General features: G+C 41.7%; 2 protein-coding genes across 5 annotated transcripts in view; one reads left to right on the forward strand and one right to left on the reverse strand.

Moving 5' to 3' along the window:
- The first annotated feature begins 2,298 nt into the window (after positions 1-2,298).
- On the forward strand, positions 2,299-22,363 carry IMPA1 (inositol monophosphatase 1). The gene is made up of 9 exons (XM_075583032.1): positions 2,299-2,454; positions 5,970-6,038; positions 7,776-7,909; positions 8,973-9,077; positions 10,661-10,706; positions 12,149-12,257; positions 13,156-13,264; positions 19,316-19,467; positions 22,028-22,363. The coding sequence occupies exons 2-9, from the start codon at positions 5,976-5,978 to the stop codon at positions 22,150-22,152; spliced, it is 843 nt and encodes a 280-aa protein (XP_075439147.1). The 5' UTR covers positions 2,299-2,454; positions 5,970-5,975; the 3' UTR covers positions 22,153-22,363.
- Positions 22,364-22,627: 264 nt separating this feature from the next.
- The window catches only part of LOC142482401 (E3 ubiquitin-protein ligase RNF31-like), a 78,986-nt gene continuing 73,963 nt past the window's right edge, over positions 22,628-27,650 (reverse strand). For 3 of the 4 annotated variants that reach the window (XM_075583028.1, XM_075583031.1, XM_075583030.1), the window contains 4 exons: positions 27,335-27,416; positions 26,396-26,564; positions 25,024-25,110; positions 22,628-22,855 (listed from right to left, as the gene is read on the reverse strand). In XM_075583028.1, the coding sequence (XP_075439143.1) occupies positions 22,799-22,855; positions 25,024-25,110; positions 26,396-26,564; positions 27,335-27,416 (395 nt within the window). In that variant the 3' untranslated portion in view covers positions 22,628-22,798. The remainder of the gene's footprint in view (positions 22,856-25,023; positions 25,111-26,395; positions 26,565-27,334; positions 27,417-27,650) is intronic. The other variant, XM_075583029.1, reaches the window with a different exon arrangement.

Here is a 27,650-nt window from a genome sequence, read left to right on the forward strand (position 1 = left end):
AGGGGGGAGACCAGAGAGGGGGGGAGACCAGAGAGGGGGGAAGACCAGAGAGGGGGGAAGACCAGAGAGGGGGGAAGACCAGAGAGGGGGGGAGACCAGAGAGGGGGGAGACCAGAGAGGGGGGAGACCAGAGAGAGGGGAGACGGGGGAGACCAGAGAGAGGGGGGAGACCAGAGAGAGGGGGGAGACCAGAGAGAGGGGGGAGACCAGAGAGAGGGGAGACGGGGGAGACCAGAGAGGGGCGAGACCAGAGAGAGGGGAGACCAGAGAGAGGGGAGACGGGGGAGACCAGAGAGAGGGGAGACGGGGGGAGACCAGAGAGAGGGGGGCAGGGGTGACTGACTGACCGGGGCAGGGGTGACTGACTGATTGGGGGGGGGGGAGGTACCTCTGGTGTCACACATACTCCCATACACACATACACATTCTCCTATATATATACATACACACACACACTCCCACATACATACACACACTCCCACATACATACACACACTCCCACATACATACACACACTCCCACATACATACATACACACACTCCCACATACATACACACTCCCACATACATACATACACACACTCCCACATACATACACACACTCCCACATACATACACACTCCCACATACATACACACACTCCCACATACATACACACACTCCCACGTACATACACACACTCCCACGTACATACACACACTCCCACGTACATACACACACTCCCACACACATACACACACACACACACACACACACACACACACACACACACACACACACACACACACACACATATATACACACCTATATACACATACACAGGCCGCGACCAGCACCACCACGCTCCCCCGCCTATCTCCTGCTCCGCTCCCACATGAGGGGGCTTCCCCCGCTCCCATCACCCGGCGCGCTCTCTGACGCGGGACCGGGGGGAAGCGGGGACATAAGGGGGCATCCCCCGCTCCCATCACCCGCCATGCTCTCTGACACGGGACCGGGGGGGAAGCGGGGGGGGGGGGGAACGGGGACATGAGGGGGCATCCCCCGCTCCCATCAACATAACTGCGGGCAGCATTAGCACCGGGGAGGGGAGGGAGGTGGAGGAAGGCACAGATAATACTTACTGTGTCCTCCATCCTCCATGGGAAAAAAATGGCCGCTCGTTGGGGGCTGGCTCATATAGAGCCTGGCCGCGCGCCCACAAAGCCTGGGAACGCGCGCCAATCATCTGTCAGGAAGGGGGAGTTTTTTTTTCTTTTTCAGCCAGCGCGAGCAGGGAAATTTCAGCGCGAGCAGGGAAAATTCAGCGCGAGCAGGGAAAATTTAAAAAACAAAACACGTGTGCTGCTTGGGCCAATAGTTACTCGCCCGGGGGTTAAATCCACCCGCCCCGGGCGAGTAAATGTATAGGATTGTTGAACACTGTATATATATATATATATATATATATATATATATGCAACTTGTGGCAATGTATTGCTGCTGCTGCTGCTGCTGCTGCTGCTGCTGCTGCTGCTGCTGCTGCTGCTGCTGCTGCTGCTGCTGCTGCTGCTGCTGCTGCTGCTGCTGCTGCTGCTGCTGCTGCTGCCACTAGTGATTCAAGATGCTTTCCACAAACGTGACATTTTGTGAGATATTGTCATCAGCGTTGGTTATAAATAATAGAAATGACATAAGGTAATATACAATTCCATATACCATTAACGCAGCAACCGTACCTGCAACAGCAATATCTCTCGGCATCTCCCCCTGCAACTACTTTCAATATGGCTGCGCGGTGTCAAATGGCGCCGCGTTGCCATGCCAACGGGAACGTCACGTGACGTAACAGCATCACGTGATTCCCGTTGCCATGACCATGAGATGCCACACGATGTCATGTGGTGCCACGTTGTCATGGCAACTTGACGCCTCGTGACATTGCATAGCGTCCCGTTGTCATGGCAACACAGTGTCATTTAACAAAAAAAAGGTGTTACATGACACATTCAGAGTTTGTACAAAACCAATACAGTATATAAACAACATAAAACTCGTGTGCAAGTCATTGAAACACCTTTTGAGAGAAAGATCAAATGAACATAGCATTGAACAGTAACATACAATAGATTGAACCAAACCTTGTCCTGTTCCAGAGGGACGGTACAATACCATATTTTGTCCAAAGAGGGGTTACTGTCCATTTTTTGTTAGTCACAGAACCTTTTTTTATTTTCTTTAAAAAATGAAACGGAGTAAGGGATAAGTGCTCAGGGAATGAATGCTCAGCTGCAAGAGGAAGAAAGACACCAGAGGTCCTTTCAGCCAGTGACTGCCTTCATAGCAGATAGCCCTGCCTCCCACTCTCATAGTCACACAAGGTTGTGAGCCTGCGTGCTACACCAGGAAGCGAAACACACAGAAAGCTGCTCCTGCATCCGCTAGCTGCAACTTCAACTGTGTTATTCCCAGCAGGTCAGTGATCATGTCCTTTTACACCCTCCATGCAAATACTTGTATAAGCGAGGCGTGCAGGGGTGTATTTATCAAGGCAAAAAGCGGTGCAATCCAGGGGCAAAAACGATTGCTCCAAATGTATGAAATAGATAATCTTATTGAAAGCACTGCTACAAAGCAGGGAGACAAAATCAGTGACAGTGGACATGTCTGCTGTAATATGTGAGTGGGTGGCTTGCTGTAGTAATTCTGCAAAGCGTTTCAATACAAGAGGGGAATGTGCAGACAGTAATTACTGTGAAGATAAGATAAATTGGGCCATGCAGGTCATTTCTCAGTTTCTGCCTGTCACTGTGTACACACACACACACACACACACACACACACACACACACACACACACACACACACACACTATTATGTAATTTGTACAGTCGCTGTGCACACACGTGCAGTATTATGTAATTTGTACAGTCGCTGTGCACACACGTGCAGTATTATGTAATTTGTACAGTCGCTGCGCACACACGTGCAGTATTGTCATGTACAGTCGTGCTGACAGTTGTGTATATGGCTGTCATCCTTCGATCTGTAAATGGGAGCAGGCTGAAATGTGACCCTTTTTATATGCACATATAAGTATATACAACATGCTTTTTTATATGTATTTTATTGATTATAATAAGAAAGGAGGGAGAGGGGGTATGATACTTTTTATTGGACCATCAAGTAGTTGATATGTTACAATCTTTTGAAACTCCCAGGGTCCTTCATCAGGTATAACAAATACAGAAACACAATATTATACAGTATATATAAGAGGGATATCTGGTTGCAATGGATGTAGACAGGAAGTGTGAAATAAGAGAAGGTAGAAACAGGTAGCCTGGTGTGAGCATTAACAGTAGATACCATAGAAGGCTTTTCTCTTTTGAAATGCAAATTCAGCCTAGACAGTAAGGAGACGTGAGGGGCGAGCCAAGACTGAAAAGATATGTATCAATATAAAAGTCACTACAACTATTTTATGTCTGTGATCTATATAAAGAATATAATCAGGGAATAGTGCAAATGTACGTGTACACATACATACATTTACAGGGCCGGCTTTACCTATGGTGCACCCTTAGGCACTCATCTTTTTGCCGCCACCCTTCTCCAGTGTCAAATGAGGCTGTAATGTGGCGTTAAATGACGATGCGATGTCACGTTGTCATGGCCACTTGATGTAATTTGATGCAGCGAAGCTGATGCCGCACCTTGGCACGGCGTCACGTTGCCATGGTAATGCGACGTCATGATGTCATTTGACGCTCTGTTGCCATGCGACATCATTTGACGCTGCGGTTCAGAAGGAGAAGCATGGCGGCAGGTAAGGAGGCAGCCGAAACAGCTAAATGACTTCCCACCAGGCCCGAGAGCGCAGCTAAAATATGTGGGTGCGTCAATTTTTCCCGCCGCCCTAGTCCCGGGACTAATGGAAAATCCGTTACTAAGCCTTCCCAAATCTTCCGGAGGTGGCAGGGGGCGCCCAGATGCTGCCTCCCATAGGCGCGGGCCGACTAGGCCTATTGGTAAATACAGGCCTGCATATGACACATACACACAGTAGTGCAACCAGAGGGGTTTGAAGGGTGGATTTGCACCCCGCCCCCAAGAATTGCTATCGCACTTAAAGAGGCTCTGCACGCCTCCCCACAGCAATACAATGATTGCCGTGGGAGAGAGCGGGGCCTCTGTAGGAGAGTATTTACGGCGGTAAGCATCTCGGGAAGCCGGGGGTCCCCGAAGCTGAAATAAATGCGGTTTAGCTCTGGTGACCCCCTGCTTCAAAAATATGTAAAAAAAGAAAAGCATAGAATACTCCTTTTAAGAACTATAAGTGCAATACTGAGCGAATTTGCATGTTGGGGGATTTGCAATAGTGTAGGAGTTTCTCTAGCTACTACATGGCAAAGAAATTCCTCCCATGCCTCTATGGCACCAAATAGGTTGCTAGTAAATGCACCCTTCCCCTAACAATCAACATGTTCTAGTATTAACCCCTTGGTAGCCAGGTGCTGTAGTCCATATTGCAAGACTTGTATTTTCAAACAGTCAGGTGTGAGTGCTTTGAAAAGCACAACATTGAAGCAGTTCATGTGCAGGGATTCTTAATGGGACTGCATTTACTGCAATAGCATACAACAAATAGAAATATCACTTGTGAGCACATTCACATGTCTCAGACAGGTTCACAGCCCTGCTTTTCACCATTATCTCTTAGGCTGCGGCCACGCTGCCTGCTGAAGCCCCGCTATGGCGTGTGCTGCAGGGACAAGAGCCTCCCCTTAATGGGGCGGACCTGCTACCTACATTGCCACGCCTCCCGGCGGTCCAGCCAATAAGGGCAAACCTGCCGGGTGATGTCATAGCCGTGCCCCCCCCACCACACCCCCCGGGGATCTCAGCTGCACGCGCCGCCAACCTAGCAGGCGCGCGTGCAGCGCCAACACCGGGGCCTCAACCTTAGCATACAAGGCTTCCACTGCAGCCAGGGATTCTGGGTAATGGCATGCAATTGAGAACACAGTGTCACCTTTCACTTCATATCCATTTTAACATGGACCCCTTTAAGCTTATGCCTGCCGTATTACACAGCTTTTCAGCACAGCCTGGGTTAAAGAAGTGCATAGCCAGTAAACCCACTCACAGACAGCTATTTTGACCGTTTGGATCTGATCAGTGCGAGGCTGGTTATACTGGCATTGCAATGTGAAGCTGCAATAGAATGGAATACACACAGTTCATCTTTCCTAAGACAACAGATAGTGTGGTTACTAATATTCCTCCCCAATAAAAGTGAATAAAGTGCACCACACACATGCTGTGCATTTCTGTAACCACCAAAAAACAACAATCCTTACGGGGCAGAAGACTCACCTGCTATTTATTAAGATTTACAGATACTTAGTAAGTACAATTGAATGAGCACGTGATATAGTCACAAGAGCATTCACAGAAGTACATTTTGGGGTGCACATCACAATAAACATTTTTTTAAATTTTCTAACAGTGCTATAGTGAAAACCAAGGTGAAAAGCGATTAACGCTATATAGTTCAGGCACTTAGTGACTCTGTGCAATCAATTAGCGTCTTGTTTGGGATCTAGAACATCTAGCTCAACGTGTTTTAATATTTTATTAACATTTATTTTTGTCACTTTTCACCTTGGTTTTCACTATAGCACTGTTAGAAAATTAAAAAAAATGTTTATTGTGATGTGCACCCCAAATGTACTTCTGTGAATGCTCTTGTGACTATATCACGTGCTCATTCAATTGTTAATACTATTAACTCCTGTACATAGGTAGCACTCACTTAGTGTTATTTAACACTTGTTCATTATACTAATTTGTGTATTTAAAAGTGAGCGGTGTGCAATACTTTGTGTTGTGGATGTTTACAGATACTTACTCTCATTTTCATGGGGAGTTAACCATTTTAAACTCCAAACATAACATACGGTATTTTCTGTTTTTCTCTTTTGCAGGTGACGATGGGTGACCACTGGCAAGAATGTATGGATTTTGCAGTTATAATAGCAAGAAAAGCTGGAGCAGTATGTATATTTATTATTGTACAATTACCTAAGATAGATAATGCCCCAAACGGTCATTCGTTTTCAATGAGTCTGTATAAAAGTCGGACATAATCTAAATGGGCAGACCCATGCAAGCTCAAATGGAACTTTTGAAGGCTGATTATTGCCTTTAAAAAGTATAAATATAGATTTTAAACTTTTATTGGCTATGCACTTTTTTAACCCAGGCTGTGCTGAAAAGCTGTGTAATGCGGCAGGTATAAGTTTATAGGGGTCCATGTTAAAATGGATTAGAAGCAAAAGGTGATACTGTGTAATGACTGTGCATGTCATTTCCCAGAATCCCTGGCTGCAGTGGAAGCACTGTTTGTAGGGATCACACTTTTGGAGGTATTTTATTACGATTGTAATTATTATGTAAATTATTATTTTTTTTAATCTCACCTCCAGTGTTTTGGTTTATACACTTATGTATAAATGTGATTTCACTATAAGGCTGAAAGAGTTATAACTGTAGTTTGGCATTACAGTAGATATCTGTAATTGTTTTATTAAGATGGGTTTACATAGTTCTACATTTTTATATGGTTAAAGTAGGGTAATGGATTAGGGGACATTGTGTATCGCATTCTGCACAGCGTGGATGAAACTAGAATAAATTGTGTGTCTCTTTTACACTAAGGGGTAAATCCATAAAAAATAAGAAGGAGCAATTAGAAGCATTAAATGTATTTTAATATGTTTCTATAAGATGGATTGATGTGACATATTTAGATGTTTTTAAGGCTGCGCTTATATTGACAGCGACGCAACGTTGCGTCAAAACAAACGCATTGCCGCCGTCCCATGCGCTTATAGTAAGCGCGGCGCGACGGCTTGGTCGCGATTGCTGGAAGTCATCTCAATTTGATTTTTCAAATAGCCTGACATCGCCGGCACTATAAGCGTAGCCTTAGGGTTCATATACTGCACTTGCATTTTTGCAAATGTATATATTTGTATCATAATAGGTTAACATGGAGCATAGGATTTCAACATATAGTATTTCATACTGCACAGATGGGATTAGAATCAATTTGGGGGATCAACTGTATACATTTCTATGTTGCTAAATTGCTGTGATAGCTTTGGATGTTCTTTGGGTTCATGTATGTGTGTATTTGTATATCTGTATATTTTAGTTTTAGGTTCGTAAGTGAGAATTGGTTAAATTGCTGTAGTTGTAGGTTCAAAGTGTTTTTTTACATCAATATTAATGATGATGGGATATGACAGGGAGAAGGAGTGGCTCAGTGAGTAAAGACACTGACTGGCACAGAGTTTGAAGCAGGGGAACCTGGTTCAATTCCCAGTGTCGGGTCCATGTGACCTTGGGCAAGTCATTTTATCTCCCTGTGCCACAGGCACCAAAAACATAGATTGTAAGCTCCACGGGGCAGGGACCTGTGTCTGCAAAATGTCTCTCTAAAGCGCTACGTAAAACTAGCAGCGCTATACAAGAACATGCTATTATTATTATTATTGGCTATATAAGACTATTTAAAGAGAATACATATGCATGCCTTTCCTGACTAAGTGGATGACACTTAAACGCGTAGAGAGGCTCATTACGCAACACGCTCTGACGTAGACATGTGGGTCACAATAGGTGCAGGAAAAATGATCTCTGCATGGATGATTTTAGCAGACATGCTGTTTATGTACATTATTGGTTAGCTATTGAATTTCAATTCAGAAAGTAATCTTCATTGACAGGTGATCTGCGCAGCACTGAAGGATGAAATGTCTGTAATGGTGAAAAGCTCCCCTGCAGATTTGGTGACAGAGACTGATCAGAAAGTAGAAGAAATGATTATCTCAGCGACAAAAGAGAAATTCCCTTCTCATAGGTAAGACCTACATTTTGAAATCTATACTGCTGAATATGATAGAAAATAAGTTAGAATACATACTCCACAAAAATATAAGATAGCCAGTTGTACATACGTACGTACCTTTTTTATTTAAAATATAAAATGTTTTATGTTGGAAGCTAGGATGAAAATCAGACGGAATGTGCAAGACATATATCCGTATATATAAAACACTAAGGATGTTTTCACATCCCTCTGTGAATGGAGAGCAGTGTGCACATGGGGCAGGAGGGAGTGCACAGAGAGGGGAAGACAGATAGCATGGTCAGTATGAGGAGGAAACAGTGACAGCAAGGAGAGAAGGAGACAGAATTGATGAGTAGGATAGGAGGGAGTTGAGTATGCACAGGGAGGAGCAGACAGAGTAAGACAGGGAGTGCAAAGAGGGGGGTAGAGTACAAAGAGGAGCAGGGCAGGATGGAGGAGAGAGTAAGGTGGGGAAGAGGGGACAAGAGACAGCAAGGCATTAGAGTGAAGGAGTGGCTCTGTGAGTAAAGGCACTGACTCTAAATGATTTTGAGTTTGAATCAGGGTGACCTGGTTCAATTCCCGGTGTCAGCTCCTTGTTATCTCCCTTTGCCACAGGCACCAAAAACATGCGATTTGTAAATAAATCTGGGCAGGGACTGTGTCTGTAAAGAAATCCTATGATCTGCAAACAGTGTATTATACTGTAATTGTGAAGCGATTTGAGTCCCATTGGGAGAAAAGTGGGGTCAAAACAAAGAGTAATGTTTATTTAATAGCCTTTCAGATTTCCTAGATCAGCGTATGTTACACCGGGTGCAAATAGTATATATTATTATATATATGTACATAAAGAAGAATGGGAGATGTATTAAATTACAGTCTGTTCAGCAAATAAAGCCATGCATGCTTATAATTAAGAAATATCAAATCATCTTGCCAGTAGGAAATATTAACACCTACAGTACCGTGTGATAAGTCAGCCCTGTGCTTAGGATAATTATTTATTTGCATGGCAGATATACATGATTCTCTAGAATCCATGTGTTAAGTGTTTGGGTTTTCTTCCCAGTTTCATTGGAGAGGAATCAGTGGCAGCAGGTGAAGGAAGTAACCTGACAGATAACCCCACCTGGATAATTGATCCCATCGATGGGACAACTAACTTTGTTCACAGGTATATGATTTAAACTTACAGCTGTTAAATATTCATTATGTGAAAGCACATGGGGTTTCGGGTGTCGCCAAACAACTTTTTGCATCAGATCTGCTCATTCTTTTGATACTTGATACTGCTGCTGATTCGGGTGGATTATTTCAGATGGTTCTGTTGATCTCACATCGACTGTACTTAGCGCTGTCATCTTTTAGAGCTATTGCAGTGGCATAATGCAAATGTAATCAGTGATGGCAAATATGAGCTTTTATAAGTCACATGTATGATAATGCACCTGTATTCTCATCCTAAAATTGCACCTTATGTATTTTGCTTTGGAAATTAAGGTTGTGTTCATTATTCTTTTATTCAGTGAGAGAGGTAAAGCAGGTAAGAGAGAGGTAAACATTTACCTGTTTAGTTTTATTTATATATATATATATATATAAACAAAAAAAGAGAAAGCGCACATCCCATAGCGTAAAAAGCGTATAAAATATTTAATAACAATGTTGAGGAGACGGAAACAAGCTCACTCACAAACGAAAAAGAATAACAGGCATGTATATATATATATGTTATATATCACCACCACGGGATCAGCACGGCAAGGCCTCCTACAGCAGAAGATGTATCAAACGCTGTCAGCTATTAGTCCAATGCTTCAGACCTCGTGGATGGTAATGCAACTGATGAATGCGGAAGTCCTTGGTAATCAGTCCCTCCAGACCAGATCGGCTCTCATCCGCACCAACTCTGGGGCTCTGTGCAGCAGGGCTGGAAGCTTGCCACTCCTTCCGTCCCCTGATGATGACGTAATGTCGGCGCTGCTGTCCTGACGCGTTTCGTCAGACACACTGACTTTTTCAAAGGATAATCAGACCTAAACCTAGACAAATATATATACCTAAAAAGCGGGTTGCCTAGCAACTATTAACCTATCAAAAAGCTATCCTAATTAGTTGCAAAATCAATTAAATGGATTCGCATGAATATGCTGTTATAGCTATAAGAAAAAGAAAACAAATATTAGTTGTGTTACATAATAGATATGAAAATCTATAGATTAAATCTAAAACTCTAAACAGAAAATATGATGAAATATATCATGATAAGATATGCTAAATGCAATATGATGTTCTACTGCATATAATAGTACGAACAATGTCCAAACAGTAATAGCAGCAGGAGCAACACCAGCACTTGCACATTCGTAACAGTATCTCTAGATGTGCAATTGCACCATAAGTGTATTTCCGATATTACTAAATAAACACAAATGTACCGTGCACATATACTGGTTTCTCCCGTACTGCCAGATTGGCCATTTTTCAACAATAAACCGACAAAAGAAGAGAGGAGTTATGTGCTGTATTTAATACATTTATTTTCATTCACCTGAGTGCTGTCTCCCTTTTTGCTGCTATGCGGTAATGTATATATATATATATACATATATATATATATATATATATATATATATATATTATAATATATCAAAACTACCACACATTCAGTATTCCTAAAATGTTGTCAAATGTAAATTGAAGATGTTTTCTCCTATGACAATGTATATGGATATTTATTTGTTCATTTTTATTTAGGTTTCCATTTGTGGCTGTCTCCATTGGCTTTGCTGTGAACAAAAAGGTACCACTACTGGATATTGGTTTATAGTATCTGCACAGCCAAATTAGTCTCCAGAATGGTGGTTTATACCCACATGGTAGTGATTTAAAGCATTTCCACAATTGAAGGGGCACTGAGATGGTAATCGGCGCTCCTTGGCCCAGATTCACTGGAGTTCTTTAGCTCAGTGCCAATAGCAAAAATCATTAACGGACTTTCAGAGCAGGGTGTAATTTCTTTCCAGAAGGACTTGGAAAGACTGGAAACTTGGGCAGGTAAATTGCAGATTAGGTTTAATACAGATAATTGTAAGGTTATGTAGTTGGGAAAAAATACAAATCTCAGAGCGCAAATGCACTCAGGTACATATAAAAAGGGGGAAAAAGGGAAGAAAAATAGTTTAACACTGTGTGGCAATGTGGATAATTTAAAAATGGACCCAAGTTATTCCCACTCACGTGGTGTAAAGTTCAAACGAGCATTTCAGCGGAAAGACCTCTCTGCATACCAACAGCAAACAGCAGAACTCTTGAGAAATACTTATTATAATAAAAAAAGAAGAAAAATCGTGCAATATATTTTTACTTACGTAAAGATAATATAGAATGCACTTACAAAACAGAAGAGAAATACAGGCAATAGGACCACCCCAGGTCCATGTAAGTATTCAAAGCCGCCCTGGAGTTCGTGTTGTCCACCCCCTCTCTTGCCTCTCCTCCCGCCTGATAAGATGATTATATGTGCATAAATTAGAAATGATTAAACTTCTTATTTGCAATTCCTTCCTAACCATACCGACTGAGTCATGCATGTGTATCTATATTGAGACACAGTGGGGGTCATTTATCAAAGCCACTGACTGCAAAAACACTGCCTCACATTTACTAAACAGGAAGCACCACCAGTTTTGTTTGCCCTGTTTTGCAGCAGGGAGGCCTATTGTAGATAGACTCCAGTATTTCTTCTTGATGTAAAAGCTGGACTTGAATAGGCAATAGGCTTCTAGGCCCACTAACTAAAAACACTGTAGAAATAGATTGTTTCAATAGAAACGGTATATATTAAAGCCACGTTAACTTCTCCACAACTCTGTATAGAGCTGAGGCTTATCGTGCTGCCGCTTTGTTAAGTTGGTAACAGTGGTAAAATCTATGATTAACCTCATCTTGTATAATCACACTGTAATCAGATTGTAAATCATTTGATTATGTGCATTGTACCTATCCATTCATAGAACCATTGTTGATCAAACATATGAGTGCTGGGCCACCGTTTATTAAAGTACGTGCTTCCTAGCAAAATGGCCTGGATCCGAGGGGGTTGAGATTAGTGTATATTGCACCTGAAGGCTAAGAGTTCACAAAAATGATGCAGCAGACTCAGGCCCAGATCCATAAAAGGGTGCTAAGCTAAGATTCGTGTCTGACTGAGTCACAGTTTCAGTGTTTTTTCCCCTCATTCAGGTTGAATTTGGAGTTGTTTACAGCTGTGTTGAAGACAAAATGTACACTGGCAGGAAAGGAAAAGGGGCCTTTTGTAATGGTGAGAAACTACAAGTGTCAGGGCAGCAAGGTATGTGACACCCGAATTATCAGCCATCATAAATTTTAATTGGAAACCCAAAACCTCCACCTTTTTACTTTTTCAGTACATTACACATGATATACAATACTAACATTTAATAAGACAGCTACATGATGAGCATTTCATAAAACAATTATCAAAAAGCACTACAATTGCGCAATAATGATAAATCTCAATGAAGGCTAACACACACATAGCAGATATAACAACTATATTGAGTAACTAGTCATTCGAGTGAAAATGTCATCAGTGGTGCTTCTAATTCAGGAGCATTCCCTACTCTCAAGGTACAGAAGGTAGTAATCCACTGTAGTGGAAGAGCACACAAACCACAACAATGGCGCAGACCATTTTATTTTAACAGTTAAACGTCAAAACGGGAAAAATTCCCACTCACAAGTTTACTTGCTGTCACCCAGCACACAGAGTCAGCGTTTCACATCACACGTGGATGATGAACATTTCAAACCATGTTATTTAGTTACAGAAGCCCACACTTCCGTGCACATTGATTATGATTGGTTTAACCCTTTGTTGTCACATGAGTGCTATAAACATTGGAGACAATTGGGCCACATAAGCCCCTATAGCAGACTATACCTGTTTGTTTCGTGCGGTTGTACACTACAAATACTGTATTTTATCATAATATGCCAATATGCTACTGAGAGGTAACAATAATTAATTTTTTTATTTCATGACATCCCAGTTCATTCTGATAATCATTGAAAGTAACAGTAAAGCAAAACATAATTTCAAGTTCTCTAGTACAGTATGGCAAAACAGAGTACAGTCTCACTGCAAAACCAAAAATATGCTTTATGATGTAATGTAAACTGTATATTTTTTCCACTGTGTGTTTTTTACTGTATTATTTGTTTTGCAGATATAATGAAATCCATGATAATAACAGAGCTGGGGTCGAATCGTAACCCAGAGGTTATTAAAATAGTGCTCTCTAACATGGAGAGACTGTTGTGTATTCCCATCCATGGGTAAGCTTCAGTTTAACCTAAAAAGAAGAATGATAAATTGCTGCACACTATTATAATCAGAAAAAAGGGGATACAACTACCGGTGCTCCTGGTTCAGGATTCTCTGTATTGCCAGGGTATAACGAAGGGAAGAAAATCGGGGCTCCACGGATTTGCTCAATAAACTAATTATTTGCCAATAGACTTAACGTTTCGGCCACACAGGCCTTTCTCAAAAGCAGCAATGGCATAATATTAATAATATATTATGCCATTTATGCTTTTTAGAAAGGACTGTGTGGCCGAAACGTTAAGTCTATTGGCGATAAATTAGTTTATTGAGCAAATCCGTGGAGCCCTGATTTTCTTCCCTTCAATTTAACCTAAACCATGTACAGATGTAGCAGATGTTATTGCATCTGTCAGCACACGCAGGTGTATACAATGGCACGGTGTTCCTGCCCCTTTTTTGCACAGCTAATACTTTGAAATCCTTTCCCACTGTCGTGTTGTGTCCCGATGCAACGCGTCAGCCAGATCAATAACGTCTGCTAAATCTGTAACTCAATGTGTCAACTAAATAATTGCACCGTATTTATGATTATATTTTTATGAAGCACTATTTGTGTGTCCTGAACTTTACGATGTAAGCAAGGACACAGTTACAAAGATAACGGAAGACAGATATGCTACAAGAGTCAATGTACTTTGTCTAAAAATAGACAAAGAGAAAGAAATGGCAACCCACAAAAAGAATGTCTTCCCGGCCAGATGGAGCATTGCAATTCTCGCAGGACCCTCTTGAAGTTAAATGTTGGGGTTGGAAATCAAAGAAGGCAGTAAGAATAAGTGCATTGGGAACCTCAAGGTTTCGCACTGATTATTATCTGGAAACAGGCCACCACCCGATTTTTTTTTTGGGTGCCCTTCCTCCTTGTTTTTCACTATTCCTCAGAGGCTTGATGCCCTGATGCAAACCAAGAGAGGGTAATCTTTGCAATGTTACGGGAAGGCCTCCTGACATCAAGGGAACACCTTGCTGCATATTATGGCTGTTCTAACAATACATAACCTAATTTAATATTCCATCCTTTACTGTTTGTGTCAGATGTAGAGATGGATACAAAAAAGGCTGCACTCACGGTCTTGCAGAATAAAGTTGTTTAAACAATGATGATGAGGGGCAGATTGGAGACAAATAACGGCCTGGGCGATATCTGTCTTACTGGCCCTCCTGTCACGACGCAGCATCATGCGACATCACATTGTCATGGCAACGCGTCACCATGTGATGTCAGGTTGCCATCACAACGTAACGCTGCAGGCAGAGATGCTGCTTCGGTAAGAGGCACTTACAGAAGCCACACACTCTCCCCCACCAATCAGTTTTAATTGTTGTGGGGAAGAGCGTGGGGCCCCTGTAACCACCATCAAACAAACAATCTTACCTGTGTGGGGTGAGGAGGTCTCCTCGGTGCTGTTCTGGTACTGCGCCAGTCCAGGGACTTTACAGCTCCCTCCTCCAGTCGGGCGGACTCAACTTCCAGCGACGACAGCAGGAGTGAGAAGATGCAGTGACCACCGCATGGGGAGCCGCTGGGACATTTGTCCTATCCCCAGCAACACCGGCCCACCGGGCAAGCCCGATACAATCTAACAAACACATGTGAGAGACTTACAGCTTTATATACTGTAGGTAAATGTAATAGTCACGGCGGCACCGGCCCATGGACCCACCAGCCATTTGCCCTGTTTCCGGGCCGCCCAATCGTCCCCTGATGATGATCCTTGATTAAAACAACTTTATTCTACACGATCGTGTGAGTGCAGCCTTTTTAGTATCCAGTACGTTACCTGGAGGAGTTCCAGGCCTTGCTAGCACCCATGGCAGCTTACAGTTTGGTAGCGTAAGTGAGTCATTTTTTCCTCTAGCTGTAGAGATTGCACATTTTTGCCGGTTACTGTTAACTCAAACCTGGTCGTCCGAGTGAAACCAAATACAATTAGGAAAATAATTGGGAAGTCCCGTGAAAATGGAAACATTGTTACATTTTCATGAACGCATCAATTATCTCCTCCCACAACTTCTGTATTGATAACCATTTCCCAAATTACTTGCATTAAATGAAGTAAAAACCCCTGCAAAATACCTTGGATATACCAATGTTGGAACAAGCATTTTCCCAGTAATATTTAATGCTTTTGATACCAAATGTCCCATCTTCGTGCTTCTAGGTCTCATGTTATGCTTGCATAGTACTGTACAACTTTTAAAAAAAAACATTTTTGTAAATTCTTGACCATTTCTCTTAAACCTATAACTAACTATTAATCTGTATTTCTGTCAGGTGGTATACATCGAATATGTTACTAAATAGCACAATTATATAGCACAATTACTCAACACAGTACAGCTGCACTGAATTGTGACTTTCAATCTAGTTATTAAATTAATGTCTTCACAGAAGCTGGTGTTAACTGTGTGTAGGGTGATAATCTCAATGTATGGTTAGATTTGTTGCTCTTTCATCATTTTTATTATAATGTAAACTCTAACAAGGTTGGCAATTATAATATAAAGAAACAGAAACTTAATGCAGCTGTCCCCCTAATGCTGGAATTACTTTTTCACATCACTGGAATGAAAGGGCCACCTACAAATACAGAATGAGATGGGAATATCCACTTGGACCACCTTGTCTGCCCATTTTCCTATGTGTTGTAAAACATCAGACCCTATTTGGTTTTTGACTTTCTTTCGTATTTGGGATAGCCTTACATCTATCCCAAGCATGTTTGAATTCCCTAACTGTATTAGCCGCTACCATATCTGTTTGGAGGCTACTCCACATATCTACCAGCCTTACCATGAAGAAGTACTTCCTCACATTTACCCATGACCTCTTGTTCCTCTTTCTTTGGGATATCCTTCCTGCCTACATTTGAAAGTTTCTATCATATCCCCTCTCTCCCTTATGTTCTCTAAGCTGTACAAATGAAGGCCCTGTAGTCGTTCCTGATCAGTCTTACAGTAGGCTGCAGATTATGCACTATCTTGGTAACCGTTTTTATTTTTTAGAAATCTCCAATTTATTTATTTCCTTCCGGAGAGAAGGTCTCTAGAATGGAACACAGTACTCTAGGGGGTAGATCCAGAGAGCTCCGATATTTCTGGGCTGCTAACGTGATGTTACCTAAATAGGTAACGTTTGTTAGCTTCCCTGAGTTTAACAGGCATCACATCGCTAAATATATGAAAAACAACGTCCATTAGTGATCTCATTAGCATAGGCTGAAAGCCTATCTTAGACAAAGGTGGTGTTACTTCCATGCAGACCCTGAATAGGTGTTTAAGTAAAGTAAAAAAAGAGAAGACAGGAGAGAAAAAGAACCCTGGAAATAACAATGTGAGAGTTAAATCATACCCAACTGTGGTCTTACACTTATCCAGACCCTGTAAAATAGTTATTTGAGGGTTTGGATATAACTGCACTTTTAGCAATGACCTAACTACCGTAATGTTAAATCCCTACGTTAAGTAAAACAGAGCTCTGTGAATATGCGTTGTTAGAGGGAACACCTTTTTTGCACATCATTGGCACCTACATTCGGTATAGTAATGCAAGGGCTCATTACAGTTGAATACAGCACTTAAAGCAGCAGTTCAAGCTGCCGTTTTTATTTCTTTTTCCCCTTTAATATGTGCATCAATACAATCCACACAATGATAAGTAATTAGCTAAAGTTGCCGATCAATCCGTTCTCCTGTGATCGATCGGCGAGGATTCGGCTCGGGGGTTCACTAAATGGCTGTCAGACACAATTAGTGCACTGCTAGAGAGAGAGGACAGGGCTCAAAAAAAGGGTGTGCCAGAGCCGGTGTCAGAAAAGGAAGGGGATGTGACGTTGTAAATGGTTGCTATAGAAACCAAAAATGCTTGTTACATATAATACATTAAAAATGTCATTCACAGTTGTTAAAAAAAAATGCTACAAGTATTTTCTCATAGTACAGAACTGATTTATTAATTACTGAGCTTTGCAGATCCCTGTTCCCCCTTAACAAGATGTTAACTGAAGTTAAGTAATGAATGGAGCTCTATGGATCTACCCCCCAGGTGATGTCTCGCCAATGATCTATAAAGTGACCAGTCCTCCCTTTCTGCTGAAAATACCTCTCGCTATATAACCTAACATGTGGCTGGCTTTCCACGATACATTGTTACATTGCTCACTTACTTTTAAGTCAGCTGAATGAATGACTCCCAAGTTCCGTTCCTCTATAGTAGTTGACATTATACATACCCATGGCAGCTTACAGTTTGGTAGCATGAATCCACCTCATTTTATCCTCTAGATGTAGAGGACAATAACGCGCCATTGAGCCTGTATTCTGCATTTCAATATTTGTGACCTATGTGCATAATTTGCCCTTTTTGGCATTCATAGATCTACCTAAATAATTAGTCATTTTGTTTACCCGCGTGCAACATCAACCTTTCTGTAGTGCCATCTGCAACATCAACCTTTCTGTAGTGCCATCTGCAACATCAACCTTTCTGTAGTGCCATCTGCAACATCAACCTTTCTGTAGTGCCATCTGCAACATCAACCTTTCTGTAGTGCCATCTGCAACATCAACCTTTCTGTAGTGCCATCTGCAACATCAACCTTTGTGCCATCTGCAAGAGGGCATTTGTAATGTCACTAATAAAGATATTAAAGAGCACTGGTCCCAGTACAGATCCGTGTGGTACTCCACTGGTTACCTTCCCCTCCTCTGAATGTACTCCCTTTACCACAACTCTCTGTTGCCTATCCTTGTGTGTATTATTTCATTTATATAGCATCAACAATGTATGCAGCATTTTACACAACAACAATGCAAGGTCAATAAATTACACATAGTTGGGACTAGTGTAACGGTAAATGACAACATAAGGCCTTGCCAAATGACAACATATGGAGACCCTGCCCCGAAGAGATTACAACTAGTGATGTACCGGGTACCCGAAAATTACCTGGTATCCAGCGCTTTTTCAGCTACCCGGAAATTACCTGGGCCTGGCAGCAGGGGGCTGGGACCGGCACCGGGTAGGAACAGGCGCTGGGTAATTTCAGAGTAGCTGAAGACACTTACCTGCAGCCGGCGACGGAAGGTGAAGAAGACCGGTGAGGAAGACCGCGGCGACATCTGGGAGCAGCAGCAGACATCCTGGTGGCGGTGGCAACAGCATAAGTCCAGGTTCAGACGGCGGGAACAGCAGGAATACAGCACACAGCTGATGCCAGTGGGAGCCGGGGAACCATGTGACTGGAGCAGGAGCGTTCCTATTGGACATCCAGCTCCTCCGCTCCGGTCACATGGTTCCCCGGCTCCCACCGGCATCAGCTGTGTGCTGTATTCCTGCTGCTCCAGCCGGCTGAACACGGACTTCTGCCACCGCCACCAGGACTTCTGCTGCTGCCACTGCCACCTGGACTTCTGCTGCTGCTCCCACGATGTCGCTGCGGTCCTCCTCACCCTTCGCAGCGGTCTTCCTCACCCTGCAGGTAAGTGCCGTCCAGGTAACCGGGTTCCCGTCCGGGTCAAATGATTAATTTTGCCCGGATACCCGTTACCCAGTTTTAAGAAAATATAGGACCCGGGACAACACTAATTACAACCAATGTCTTGTGCCACCTTAGTCGTCCAATGATGACATCACCTCCTACTGGCCAGTGGGAGTGAGGCTTGGATATCAGCCATATTGATTTTCCTTAAGGGCCCGGAGAGAAAAAAAAAAACACGGGCTCAGCTACAAGTCTTGAATCTGTCAGATAAACTAAGTAGAAAAGAAATGAGATGCTTTACTTTACAAAAATCACTTGCAAACATATTTTTTACATGTCCTGTGCAATATAATCCATATACCTTTAAATGGAGTTATGTGTTCCTCCAAGGCTGTGTCCATATCTGAAAAAAGCTGTATGGGGGATTTGAGATCCACCGACATGCAAATATAGCCAGTATTGTTAACTCTAATGGTTTTTATAGGTTTACGATTTTGACGACCGTTTTGTTTTCTGCAGGATCAGAGCGGTGGGCACAGCAGCTATAAACATGTGTCTTGTGGCCACAGGAGGAGCTGATGCTTATTATGAAATGGGGATCCATTGCTGGGACATGGCAGCTGCCTCTGTCATTGTTACGGAAGCAGGAGGAGTTATCATGGATGCAACAGGTTTGGCGCTTAGAAATTAAAGCAGAAAAAACATGAAAAATCCAATGTTTTCTTTTAAATAAACCAGTTCTGTAGTATTAGGTAATACTGTCTGCATTTTTTAAAACTCAATGCCATTTAAAAAAATGTTTTTGCATGTACTGAATGCATACTTTGGTTGCTACAGAAACTATTTAGAAAGTCTTATCCACTTCCTCTTTTGAAACAGGTTCTCGCACACCTTTTTTTTTATTTTTAGCTCTGTGCTTTGGCAACAGATCTTTTGCTGTGTCCCAAGCAGCAGACTGTCTATTGCTCTGAAAGCTGTAACACGAAGGTGTTATCCTTAGTAATAAAATGTTACATATCAGCTGCAGCATTTGACAGACTGCAGCACACAGTTTGAAGGCGGCCTTTATGTTAATCACACCATTAGGATTTTACAGATTTATAACAGGAGCACCAAATGATTGCCAGATTAGGTAAGAATGTAGAATTATACATTGCCACATGCTTTTCATATACATTTTTTAAGTGTTTTTTTTTTTAAGGGAGAAATGTAGTATTGCTGCTTTAAGGAGAACTTAAAATAGCACCCTGCACCCCCAGAACCCTGCATGAGTTCAACAATTAGGATTCTAATATCTAGTTCCTAAACATTTACTGATCTTTACATTTTGGTTTTCTTCATCTCTAACCTCAGACTGCTCTGGGCACTGGGGAGACATCCATTTTGTCTTCCTGGGTACTTAAATATTTAAACTGCTCATATCTCTCTAACGAAGCATCACATTTAAAAAATATAAAACGGCGTTCAGCTTGGACTGCTGCTTTAATATTTTCAGATACTTTAAAAGCATCAGTCTGTAATGAAAGGAGTCTGGAAGATTTTTTTTTAGTACTGTTGAGCATGTTAATCATATAAAGCAGAAGCATAAAAGTGACTATGGCATCAGAGCCTGTGGCAACAAAAGTATTGAGTTAAACACTGCCCTAGCAGCTACATGCATTTAACTGTAACGTGCCTTGTAAGATCTTGATATCAAAGGGCTATAAGGCGTTTGCTAAGATTGAGAAGTGCTGGATAAGGTCTGCCGGCTTAGGCCGCGATTATAATGCCGGTGTGCGTGCGACCGCGTGTGACGTCGCACACTGAAACCTGCACTGGAGGTGTGCTCGTGATGTCATGTGAGCGGTTCGCCCTCATTGGCTGAACCGCTCACGTGACAAGAAGAATTTCAAATGTCTTTTCTAAAATCGCGCGCTTGGAGGCGTTGGTCGCTTGCGCAGTTGCATGCACTATGTGTGTACTCTTTGGTCGACATTAATTTGTTCTGGCGGCCCGCCGCCACTATAATCGCGGCCTTACTCAGCTTTATATTTGCAGGAAGGATGCAATACTCACATACATTTCTGGATGGATATGTAATTGAAGCAGCAGTCCAAGCTGTGTGTTTTTTCCCCCATTAATATGTGCATCAATACAATCCACACAATAATTAGCTAAGTTGCTGATCAAACTGTTCTCCTTTGATTGATCGGCGAAGATTCGGCTCGGGGGTTCACTAAATGGCTACAGGGGAGTATTCTGCAGTCAGTGGAACGTATATGCATATTAATATGAGACAGTTCTGTGTGGAAGATCATGTGACCAGGTAGTCACTAGATACAATTGGTGAACTTCTAGAGAGAGAGGGCAGGGCTCAAAAAGGGGTGTGTCAGAGCCTGTTTCAGAAGAGAAAGGGGATGTGACTTTGTAAATGGTTGCTATAGAACCAAAAATGGCTTGTTACAATTTAATACATTCAAAATGTAATTCAGAGTTGTTTAAAAAAATGCTACAAGTATTTTCTCATTGTACAGAACTGATTTATTAAAATGTAGCATATTGCTTGGTCTGCAGCTTTAAGATGTAAAATCGAATAATATAATTCCATATACAAATGTAACAAGCTTTGTTCCTTCTGGTATGTTTTGGTGGGATATGTTGTAATATACTGCACCAACATTGCCATTGCATGTGATAGAAACTCTGTGGCATTTTGCGTGTTGTGTGATCTGGGCAACAATCTCATGCACCTCATCTGTAACTTGTGCCAATGTGTTCAAATTTACTTTGCAAAATTTCTAGCAGCTCTCTTATTTTTTGTTTTTTAGTGACAAATTTAGCAAAATTTCACATTTGCTCAGTTATTTGCTAAATACATTGAGGTCCACGATTGTTTAACATTGAAATTTTGCTACTTTCGCCAGAATTTGGCATAAATCGCAATACAAAAAGCTTATTTCTGCCCTGTGATAGTCTCGGCGATAGCAGAACTGCAAGCGAAATTCAAGAGGAATTATGTGAATTTATGATGAATTTTAAATGCTCACACTGCCTTTTAATGTTTGACAAATCTCTATACACAATTTGCCATGCTGCTCTCATTTTGGCGATTTCTGCAGCAGCAGCAGCAGCATTGCTAGATACGTAAATACAGTTATGCTAAAATACAAAGTATTACAACAGTTTGGGAGTCTTTTCATACGGCAACACTAAGTAATTTAAAATTGTTCTGTTCATTCTTTCTATCTGCAGGAGGGCCTTTTGACTTAATGTCCTGTAGAGTAATAGCATCAAGCAGCAAATCAATAGGAGAGCGAATAGCCAAAGAACTCCAGATCATACCCCTGCAACGGGATGATGGCAAAAACATGAACTGAATTGAAGCTGTTTGTGTATTTTACTGTATGCTTGTGCACAATGTTTATACAGTAGTAGATATTGAACGAAACATTGTTATTTAAGATGAAATGTAGAGACAATTGTGTATTATATCTTATGTTTGGGCGATATCTTTTTGTGGAGGACTGCTCCTGAAGGATGAATTTTATGCTCTGCATTTTAAGAATAAAAAAAACTTGTTTTTATTTAGTTAAGATTTTCTGTCTTTTCTACTGAATCCATTCCAAGGATTTCAATATTTTCAAAAGAGTAAAGTATTCGTTAAATAAATATATTAAACAGTTAGTATTTAATGATCAGATAGTAGGCTTATGCAACTTCGATACAGGTGTTCAACTCATTTGTCTGTATGCATAATAAATCCTACCAAATTCTGAAAAACCCTATTTACATTAGATTTATTGCTTAGCATAAAAAGGAGGAAAAAAAACAATATGCTGTTCAGCACATATATTGTTTTGCAGGTCTAATGTTTTATTAATACAACACCACTTAATACATTCAACAATTGAACTCCTGGGTACTTAATATTTTAACAATTACATAAAATCACCTTATATGAAATGTATTTGCAACATCTTCTTGGAAAATACATGAAGTTGCCTATCACTCTTGTATTTTCATTCACGATTCTTTATAGTAATCATAATCCACATCTAAAGGTATTTGTTCTTTTATTTTCTGAAAAATCAATAATACTTTTGTTAGCAAACAATCCCTTATTAAAAAAAAGTCACATCAATAATGAACATGCTTTTGTTTCATACAGTTCAGGTGACGAGGCTTTTTATTGATAGCTGTGCCCTTTTAGCACTGTGGACTTTGATGTTACCTCTGACATCATTTATGCTATACTGTATGTTGTGCCTCAGTACACCTTAGGGTCACCTACACACAAAATATCTTTCTGAACCGAATTTCAGTAAACTGGCAAAAAATCAACAAAATTTTGTCTGGTGTGTTATTGTGAATATATATACACACGCACAGGCACACAGACACACGTCTGTGTGTATATATATATATATATACATATATATATATATATGTGTGTGTATATGTAGCCGAGTCCCCCTATCCTGCCTCTGGTGCGGGGGAGCTGTCAAGTGGTTGGCCGGAGCTCTGCGCGATCGGGAATGTTGGGGTGGCCATTTTGGTAATGACGCATGCGCAATGCAGCGAGGCGTGCATACGCAGTGCGAGAAGTGTGGTGGCCATCTTAGGACGGCTCCGCAGATGCAGACGCGGGGCTATAAGTCCCAGAATCCCTAGAGAGAGGGACTGCAGCACATGGGACTGTACCAGCCAATGGAATGCGAGCACTGCGAGGAACGGGATATCCTCCACGCGCGAAAAAGCCTGCGAGTCAGTCCTGACGGAGGAGTCAAAGGAGAAGGTAGTGTCCAGGGAGCAGTGCTTCCTAGACTAGACCTAGATTTTGCCCCTAGGCCCCAGTTAGCCCTCGATACACCAGTAGAGGAGTGTTGTAGGGAATTCCCCAGATAGGGACTCTTCCCCTTATTGTTATTCCTGCACCGGTGACCGGTTGGTCATGCGGTGCTCTGCGGCCTGGTACCAGGTCACAGGATCCAGAGACATTGTGTAAGATCCTCCGGGTGGAGCTCACCCTGCAAGGAGGACCAGGAGCCTTTAGGAGAGAGGGAATTTGTGTTGGAGGCAGCACTACCTGGGACCCGCTCCAACTCACTATGTCAAGCAGCACCTGGGTACTGGAGTACACAGGCAGGTACCCAACGTGCACCTACATCTAAAGGGGGTAGCGCTACCTCACATTTGGGTGGGAATTCCTGGGACAGGACACCAGGTGTATTGGTGCCACAGCATCCTCAGTACTTTGGGGGAACCACCACTTGTTGGGTCACTGGATTTATACTGTGGGTACAGTTATGGTATGTAATCTGTGTTAGTATGTGTGTACAGTAAAGCTTAGTTATATACATTGTGTGGTGTATTACTTATTACTGTCAAAACAAAAACAGAAAGACCAGCGTAACATACAAAATTAAACAACATATAGTACAATACTTCAGTGCTTATTACTGTATATCTGTTCCTGTGAGGGGTTATCCCGCCAACGCTGGGATCCCTCATAGGTGGAGGTGCTGCACTGCAAGGAGAAAGAGCTCACCCCAGGCTCCCAGAGGCAGAGGCTTAGGCCTCCTGTGAGCAAAAAGGTACAGCAGCACATGTGAAACCTATCCCATGCTTCATTTTGCATTGCCAGTTTAACCAACCCCACACTGATGAGACCCATTTAAGGTCGAAACGGCTGTCTGTGGGTGGGTTTACTGGCTATGCATCTTAACCTAGGCTGTGCTCAAAGCTGTGAAATGCAGCAAGCATAAGCTTATAGGGGACCATGTTATATGGTTTTGAAGCAAAAGGTGGCACTGTGTGCTCATTTGCATGTTATTTCCCAGAATCCCTTGCTGCAGTGGGAGCACTGTGTTCTGGGTGTTAATGGTCAAAGGCAGGGTTGCAGACAGTAATATTTCCATTATATATATATATATTATATATATTATATATATACACACACACGCACACAGTATAAATATACATTGTTGCTGCCTAGTTAATCTATATTGAAATAACTCAAATAAAACAAATGCGAGACTGTAAATAAGTATCTGAATGTTCTGTTCATACAGATATAGATTATTTACATTCTGCTAAAGCAGCTAACATATTTTGCATGGTATAAACATGAGAACAACTGTATATGAGCAGCTAATCCTCCGAATGCCAAGGAATAAAAGTCACCCTAGAGTAGTACCCAAATAAATAGTAAAATCTCCTTGAGCATCTATGGAGAAAAAAGTACTCACAGTATGCAGGCAGTCCATCTCAGTGCATGCATCACGCTGAAGGTTTGATAGAAGAAGTTCCACGACAGGAAAAACGGAGCACAGCTTCTGCACACATTGGAATAGAACAAGGTAAGAATCAAAAATCCAGCCGCTCCATGATACAAAAAGTAGGCACTCACCAGCAAAAAAGGGGCTAAAAAGGTATACTTTAATGGACTACATAAAAAACAAAAAAACAGACAGTACTAACTTCTCTCCAAGGAGTAGTTTTGTATCATGGAGCGGCTGGATTTTTGATTCTTACAGTACCTTGTTCTATTGCTGTGTCTGAGAATCTGCTTCACCACCGGATGCCTGGAGGAGACGCTTTTGGCAGCGTCAGGGCAGCGGCAGCAAGAAAGGATGACCAAGGCGGCGTATCATCGTGAGTAAAGGGTACTCCACGCCGGGCATAGCCAGGGTAAGGGGGACGTTAGTGACTGCACCTCACAATTGGTTGTCCCCCCCTGTGTCCCCTCCTTGTCACCATTATCTATCTGAACACAGAAAACGGCAGCCCCTTAATCCTTTATTTTCCGGTGTTAACGCCTATTATCATTTTAATACTGCCTAAAGGCTTTATTTCCAACCTCTTGGAGCTTTGACACGTTTTTTTCTTTGTGCAGCACACATTGGGGCTGTACACCAAAAATCTTATAAAATCACCTTTATTATCATGGTGGACATCGTGGAGCACAGGTAAGAGTACTCTAACGCCTTTCACGCATAGCGCTTTGTCAAAGAGTGTCTTTGACAAAGCGCTATGCGCGAAACACGTTAGAGTACTCTTACCTGTGCTCCATGATGTCCACCATGATAATAAAGGTGATTTTATACGATTTTTTGGTGTACAGCCCCAATGTGTGCTGCCGCTCTGCTCCGTTTTTCCTGTCGTGGAACTTCTAGTTTGAAAAAGACGAGTCCATCGTGTTCAACCTTTTGTTTAATAAAACCAGTATAAATACTTTATTTAAGTTTTTTAATTTCATATACATTTTTCTCTTCACTTTCCTGGCTTTTATTTTTTAATTGCTACTTTTATTTCAAATTGAAACACTAGAGCCAAATTAAAATTAATCGTAATTTGCACAAAACTATCCAAAATTCCCACGTACAACCTGTTCAATTACTGTTTCTCTGTTAACCAATTTGGGTCTTAAACTTCATACTGTATGTAAAACAAATGCAAGGATTTACTAAGCTCTGATAAAAAGTACTGGAACTTGATCCGGCATTAATTGCCATCAACATGTATGGAAGTTAACACTAGATTGAGCTACAATACCTCTCTTCGGAGTTTAGTGAATTGCCCCTCCCCCAAAACTGGTAATCCGTAGGGTTCTATGGTTACCATTTGAAGGCTTTGTAGATAGAATTCTCTGCTTTCTTCTGCCTGGTTGTCTGGGACTTCGAGCTTCCTTCTCTGAAGTTCTGCTTTCATTTCACTTTCTGTGTACACATCGGCTGGATCCAGGGAATTTGAATTTATTATTTTAACTAAGAATTCCTTATAGTCTGCCCTGTGTTAGAAAAATGGACAAGATCAAGAGAAAATAATGTTCAAAAATTTGAATTTATCACAAAACAACAAAAATTCCTTTAAAATGGAAAAATCTATATTCCCAGAACAAAAATCAAACAACTCATAAAGGACCAACCTACGCAGAGTTTCCCATTCAATAAATAGTTAAACCTTTTCAGACAAGCCACCATTACGTGATTGCTTGGCTTGCGATTACGGGATCACAACGTCAATGCAAGGATGTAAATGTAAAAGGAGGGACCTGCTGCAGAGAAATGAATGTTAGTTCACCCTAGCAAATGAGCATGAGGCTGATGATGTTCACTGGACATCACAAGGACCAATGTAGAGTAGCTATAGAAGGTACATCCCTCTTCCATGTCTATGATGTGTTTTGAGGTGGTCCTTTGGTGTGGTGTAAAGGTTTCCTAGGGACTACTATTTTGCTTTGGCTATTGATTTGTGATAATTGATAAGCCGGTTATTGGTTTCTTTGATAACTTATTCCAGTGAGTAACTTTTTGGAGATGGCAGACTAGCTTATTTTAGTTGTTGGAAATCTGGTTGTAAATGCAGTACCAACTGCTCATGATTTTGTGCAACTCATTTTATCTTTCCACCCATGTTTTGATCTGTAAGCTGTTTGGGGCAAATATTATTTTTTTCCTGCAAACATTTACGGTCATTACTTTTGTATGAATAAAATGTTAACCTAGTGGTAAGAGAAAAGGCAGAACCATAAAGGGAAAGTGCATTGTGTATACATACTCGCAAACATCATTGTCTCCTAGCATGTTCTCATTGTGTATTCGGGTTTCTGTTTCCCACTGTTCCATCACATTGCATACTCCTGCAACGAATATTAAATTGCGTTGGTTTCTGTACATACAAGGTATTCATAGTCAATTATATCATGAATATAGCTACATCTGACTAATGTTGCTTGTTTGTTAAATAACAATGTTTATACAGTGTATGTATGTATGTAACCCATCATTGTCCGGCTCAAAAGGAGAGTCACATCAAAGTAACTATTTACCTTCTCAGGGTGCTGGCATCCAGGCTGGCAGGGATTGTAAAGGGT

The sequence above is a fragment of the Ascaphus truei genome, chromosome 2 (genome assembly GCF_040206685.1).
Source record: "Ascaphus truei isolate aAscTru1 chromosome 2, aAscTru1.hap1, whole genome shotgun sequence".
Classification (NCBI taxonomy): domain Eukaryota; kingdom Metazoa; phylum Chordata; class Amphibia; order Anura; family Ascaphidae; genus Ascaphus; species Ascaphus truei.

Excerpts from the sequence above, each read along its gene's own strand:
- IMPA1 (XM_075583032.1), top strand. The coding sequence starts at position 5,976 with ATGGGTGACCACTGGCAAGAATGTATGGATTTTGCAGTTATAATAGCA. Across the intron at positions 9,078-10,660 it reads ACAACTAACTTTGTTCACAG|GTTTCCATTTGTGGCTGTCT; the intron begins GTATATGATTTA and ends ATTTTTATTTAG. Across the intron at positions 10,707-12,148 it reads GCTTTGCTGTGAACAAAAAG|GTTGAATTTGGAGTTGTTTA; the intron begins GTACCACTACTG and ends CCCCTCATTCAG.